The following is a 6,755-nucleotide window of genomic DNA, read 5'->3' on the forward strand; positions in this document are numbered from 1 at the left end:
CAATGGGAGTCGTAAACTTTAGAACCTGAGAACAATAATAGAAACGATAGATTGCAATGTGCTCGTTGGCCCGATAGATCCATCCAGTATTGAAATTTTTAAGTCTGCATGATGCATATTCCGTCGAAAGGAGGATTTACTGTCCCGATCTATTTAAAACTAAAACTAACACTAATTAAAAATAATACAATAGAAATGTATCGTGTAGCAAAATACGAAATCCAAAGTTTTTCTACTCGAATGCATACACGATCTGAGAATGCTAGCTGCACCGAATCATTACGTACAATTATGATAATCGTTACCAGTTATAGATAGCTATAAACATGTTGCTCGTGTGATGCGATGCAAAACATAAAAAAGAAGAATAAAATTCTAAAAAAGAAAATGATAACAATCTTTAAATAATTTCTTTATATATAAATATATATTTATATATATATATTTATTTATAAATTTATTTATAATAAATTCTTTATTAAACAAAGATTTAAGTTGTAGAAATACAGATTTCGAAAAATACATGTTGGTACAATTAATCTACTTTATTCCGATTTAATGGACTTTGCAACATCATTGCAGAATACAAACAATAATCCGATTATATCAAGCGTATCTAAAGCATTTAGATTGTTTTTCCTTTAATTTGAATAAATGATCACCAGTAGAAATGCACAAAATCATAGTTATTAATAATCAGGTGAGCGATACCTTTTCTTCGGGAAAATCCTGAAATACACGTTCAATATCAGTATTTACCAATCCGTTTTGTAACGTAACGACGACGTAAATAACATATAATAAATTTAGCTCGTCGTGTTGATTATAGAATCAACGTGGCGCGCGAGGCGACACTTTATTTTCAGGGGATGAAACGGAGATAAACTTGCGCAGCGATAAGATGTTAAAAACGGAGTTTCTGATCTACTTCCTTGCACGAGCAAGTAATTTGTTTCCTCGTGATTCGTTTACGTGCATTCCGGTGACCTCTTGCAGCTGTACCAACTTATAATTGATAATCCCGCAATGAACATTCAACATCCGGCGCCGAGTTAATGCAAAACAGCAAACTGGACCGCGCCGCGCACAAGCCATTGTATTTATTATAATTTATGTAGGGCCTCTTACGTCACGAAAGGGACGGCCATGTCGTAATCCCGAAATACGGAATCCCAAAATAGCTTGGCTGGGCAGATTAATGGGACGCGGGAGAGTCGGGATATTCGCGTTGTGAAAACATTTTTCTCGTATAGCCGTTTGTATCACGCATCCCCCGACGTCCAGTGGAAGCTGAAAGGATAGGAGAGATATCAGTTGGTTTAACCCTTTTGGACCTGTTGGGACACATATATTTCGAGAGAAATATTTGAAATAAACTTAATAGCTCACTGGACAAAAGAACGTAATAAATATAATTTTATTTTTTTTATATACACATCCACTTTCAGAAGAGAGATAAACGCAAAAATTCTATTTCATTTATGTAGTTACTCTACTCTGATAAGAACAAGCTCAACAATTTGAAAACAAGTGTTCCGACTGAATTTCAGTTCGAAGGGAGTAAAGCCGACTAATTAAAGGTGACCTCAAATTTTCTGCGTCCGATTTCTGCCGATCGTTCTGCTCTATGTTACATCGATCGTGATTTTACATTCATCGTGGCCGATCCAACAAAGACACCAGCTGCCAACGTTGATTGCAAGTTGGCCGGATAATTTCAGCTCGATAACACGGTGACCGTTGATCCGATGGAGGAAAAAATGAGAGACGAGCTCTATTCGAGTGAATAATTCCACTGTCGAAATGTGCCATCTCGTGCGAATATCAGCGGTGTAACGAATCTATGCTCTATCTATCTATCTATGTGTGCAGAGACGATGATCGTAATGACGTTACCAGTGTTTAGTCGTCACTGCATGAAAAGTCGACGCGGATCGATAGAGATCGACGGAGATCAACCGAGTTCACTGTCAAAGATAGGACATCCCTTATCTAAAGACTCGAAAGTCGGAGCGTGCATGTGAAAAGGCGAAGAGAGCCTCTTCGCCGGAATAATTCTCGCCCCCTCGATGTTACATTATTCATTGGGTACCGTCACATTAATCATTGTTGTTACGTCATTAAGCTTTAATAAAGCTTTATAATTTAACGGAATTCTTTTTCAAATTGCTCACGCCGATCGTGCTTTCCGTTTAATGAAACGAATGAAACTTTCTACTTAATAAAGCAGATGAAAGAGATACCGTAATGTAGATTGCGTGTAATGTAATTGCCCGTATTGATAATGCCACCGCACAATGTGAATGAATTAATTACGTCGATTTTGTATTCCGCTGAATGCACCTCAAAAGCATGGGGAATATTGTTTAAGATATAAATTGTACAATAATGTATCGGTTTTTCGTTGACGGTAATTTAATTGGAGGCCACTGTCGTCCACCCGTCGCCGGTTTCTAATTACTATGGTTGAGTATCCCGGCAATTGCAATCCTGTTAAAGTGGAATTATAGTAAAATTAAATTATTAATTAAAGTGAAATTAAAATATATCGGAAGGTCAAGTTCTACGGCGTATCTCGAGCGACTCAGCACATCGGCACTCTGAAATTGCGTGTTGACATTATAAATACGATTTTTCTATTATTAACATATATTAAATATAATATACGTTAAGCTATAAATTATTAAATAGCTCTGTTATAAATAGCCGTGCGTATTGACGTTCTCAGCTGGAGAACAATTTTGCTCCTCTTCAGTTCTTTCGTTTTAGAACAGAATCGGGTTCTCGCAGAGTTTCAAGTTTCCCTTTGTGCGAGCCTGCCTCTTTCTGCTTTCGCTTCATATTTTCCTCTTTTGTTCGACCCTCGTGACGTCATAAGTTAGACAACTCTGGAAGCGTAGCGGATCAGTATCTAGAATTCGAAAGGGCAGGACTCACGATTCCAGAACTGATAATCTGATCATTACCACGTACGATTTGCGAAAATATCACTTCGCACTCAAAGATTATCTTAAGAGTTCAAGAATTATGGAAAAGCACTTTACGCACTTTACACGCGATAATTTCCAGAGCGATAGTCTAGGCCCCCATCGTGTCCCTCATTATCACTATAGTTTTGTTGTTTGCTTTACCACTGTCGTGCGTGATAACGCGGGCGAACCATATCATTGATAAATTTGTTTCCACGAAATGTAGTTGGCTTAACTAGTCTTTGTACCATGAACAGACAGTACAGACGACAACCATCGTAGAAGAAATCGTAGAATTTCCATGCTCGCTGAACGATAATCAATATTTATTATTTTTAGTCCTGGTTAAGCTATTCACGTATTCTGGTCTACGGAAAGTATAACGAGAAAATATGGTTGCCGGAATGCCCACGGAAGTATTATTACCGAAATAAGTTTCTCTGGATCGTTTCATGGAGAAATCTATAAAAGTATTTGTGAAAAAATATCAGTACTTATACGTGTACATGTGCGTATCTATCCTTTAAGCATGTAAAATTAATATATAAGATGTTAAATATATAATATTAAAATTAGATAAAATTAACATAAAAATTATTCTGTCTATAAATACGTGCACGTTTAGAGAAACAGATGACAGATTTATAATACTGTTACGAAAACATGATTGGAAGTCATTACTGCTTCCGTTTTGTGGTACAGAGTCAACCTAACAGCTTTCAAGATAAGCGCAAGATATATTGGAAATGACATAAAAGAGACCTCTAAACTTTTTAAAAGTTTTTTGCTTCTGAAATTCAAAGAGTACTTCCGATATCAAAGTTTCTTATATAAAATATTTGAAGAATGTACAAATTTGTTATTAGCTATCAGCATATGTAAAAGATGTTTTAAAAGATATTTAGAAATATTTATAGAGTAAAAATGCAAATGCAGCATTTCCTAAATCTGTCAATTCATTGCGACTAGTGCAGAAAAAATTTGTGCTTGGATGTTATATCTAGCTGAGATAACGCAACATCGATTTTGCAACCCCGTTACGTTAATCTGAAAATACCGTGACAAAAATTGTAATTACGTAAGAATTCAAATGATTTTTAATGTTCGTCTCAGCACATTTTAAAAATGTGATGGGTGATAAAATATTGATAGTAACGACACGTATCCACTTGGATCTAGAATTATCGCATATGTGAATAACAAGTTATGCTTAATGATGATGTCATATTCTAATTTATACGGAAATGTACAGATTAAAGCAAATTATACCAAAAATGTACGAATAAGATATTGCTGTTTATGAACTCAGTCATTCAGTTAAATATTGAACAATACTAAATTACGTTCATCGTCAGTAATTTAATGTGCTGAGTTAGATAAAAGTTAGCTCAAGCGTAAGCACGAGCAAAAGCAAAGAATCATAATTTTTTTATAATACTTAAAGATAGATTTATTCACATTAATGAGTATTATATAGTTAACTCTTACGTTAAAGTCTGATACAAAGTTTGTCTTTTAAACCGGATAAAATTATTTTAAGTTTTAAAATAATTGTTATTTCGTTGTTGTACAAAAAATAAATAAAAGATAAGACATATACAACACATTGTGTGTATATGTGTGTATAGCCTTACCTTAAAAATATTTTGAAAGTATCTAGACAAAAATTTGTTTTAAGAAGGAAACATAAAAAATCTTCCATTTTGTCGTTTGATAAAGAACTTTTTAAATATTTGTCCATTCAAATAGTACTTAGATATTCTACTCCTCACAGCCTCACAGCCTTAATTCCAGTGTACATCGTAAGCATAATTGAACCATCCAGTAATTTCAGACAAAGAAATTGTAATATTTAATTAAACTAATTTTAAATATATGTAAACACATACACATCCACGTACACATGCATGATTGACAGTACGTTGATGCCTCGATTAGGATCAGTTCTTTGCAAGAAGCAGCCCTGATTGTGAGAATGTAAATATTATTGCTACAGATTTTAGATGTCAGAAATGTATCTGTATATTCATGATAGTTGTTTTTTTTTCAAGAAATTACTGGAAGCTAACAAGGATATCAGTATTTAGTATCAGTATCACAATAGAAATTAAGTGTTATGTAAAGTAAACGATCTCTCAGATTACGTGTTACCTGCCCTATTTATTAACAAACCGACACAAGTATCATCTAAGAGCAACTAAGAACTCGTGTAGTTAACAACTATACGCTCAAAAACCGCTCATTCCTTTTCACATTTATTTATTGCAAAAATTTGTCTTTTTCTGAATTTATTTATCATGATTGATCATATGTACAGTATTAAAGAACGTAAAATTGCATAATAATATCACTGTTGAGAAATATGCACAGGTAACTGAACAACTTTTGATTAAACATGAATATGTCTTTTTCGTTGACAAAACAGCACATAAAATTAGCCCTTTCATGAAACTAAATCATATATTTGAAAATAAATCATATAAAACAAATAAGCATTGAGTATTTATAATTTATAATTGCTTCTTTAATTAATTGTTTAAAGGAAAAGAGAAAAAATTAATATAAATAAAAATTGAGACACGTGGAAATTCCTATCTCTATCATGAGGAACATGATGATGATCCCATTATGGAAGTGGCAATTTAGTATTAATGGATAAAATGAGAGATAGAGAGGACATATATAATACTATGAAAATATACCGATGTGATAAGAGATAACGTGGAAGACTCTACAAAGAAACTAATAATCCTTTATACACGAAATCCACGAAAAGTTACATAGAACTTGACATGTATAAAAAGATTATATTTAAAAGACCGAGTTTGTGTATCCCTATTTATATTATCAGTTAAAGGTACACGTGTCTCACACGTGTGTCTCACACATGCTTTGCATCTGTGGTATCCATATCCACTTATACTCCAAACTTCGTGTTTCCACCGGCATATGTTTTCCAGCACCCATGTTCCCATGATAAATGCTATAATTCCAGTGGAAAGCTGATCCTTTATACGGACGATTCGAAGAGAAACATAAAATTCTTTTTTCTGGAAAAAGAAAATTAGCTTTATCAAAATTAGTACTCGTGCAGAAAATTGTTAGGGCCTAATAAGAAAGTAAAGGTCCTTATAAGGAATAAATAGGGATGTCCTAAAAAGGGATGCCCTATCATTGCCACATCGTAGCCCGATAGGACAGATGATTAAAACAATATTTTTTATTATTTCCTTATAAGGTCCCGAAAAAATATTTGTCCCTTATAAGGTCCCGAAAAATATTAATTACATGCCATTTTAGGGCCATATTAATATTGAGGAAATTAATCGGGACTTTTTAAGACCCTATTAATTTTTCTACACGGGTAATGACTGTTGCCGATCTTCCGTCGATCGAATCTTGGTGATACATTCGTGCATGCAGCGCGCGATATGGTCGCGATAATGGCGGGAAACGGCTGCAGCCTCTTCGCGATAGGGAGCGTATCCTTTAGGGGGTGGTACTTGTACGGGTCCATTCGAACGTCCGTTTTGGAAACGGGCGCGTATATTTACCAGTTAGATAACGAAGAAAAATTTTGATAACTCACTTTCACCGTCACGATTGCCTGTTATTCGAGTGGTCCAGCGGAAGAAAGAGAGAGAGATAGAAGAAAGAGGGAGAGAAAGAGAGAGCAAAAGAGCGAGTCTCTTTATCTCCTACGTATCGCTGCGACGACGACACGGGGTCCCGGCCGCAAACGTGTATGTCATGTGTATAAACGGACCGATGTGCATACTGAAAGAT

The 6,755-nt window shown here is 34.7% G+C and overlaps 1 protein-coding gene across 1 annotated transcript in view; it reads right to left on the reverse strand.

Moving 5' to 3' along the window:
• Positions 1 to 502: 502 nt before the first annotated feature.
• The window catches only part of LOC105282956 (BTB/POZ domain-containing protein 7), a 51,925-nt gene continuing 45,672 nt past the window's right edge, over positions 503 to 6,755 (reverse strand). Inside the window, exon 9 of the mRNA XM_020032847.2 lies at positions 503 to 1,290. Within this exon, the coding sequence (XP_019888406.2) occupies positions 1,111 to 1,290 (180 nt within the window). The 3' untranslated portion in view covers positions 503 to 1,110. The remainder of the gene's footprint in view (positions 1,291 to 6,755) is intronic.

This window comes from Ooceraea biroi, chromosome 11 (assembly GCF_003672135.1).
Source record: "Ooceraea biroi isolate clonal line C1 chromosome 11, Obir_v5.4, whole genome shotgun sequence".
NCBI classification, from domain to species: domain Eukaryota; kingdom Metazoa; phylum Arthropoda; class Insecta; order Hymenoptera; family Formicidae; genus Ooceraea; species Ooceraea biroi.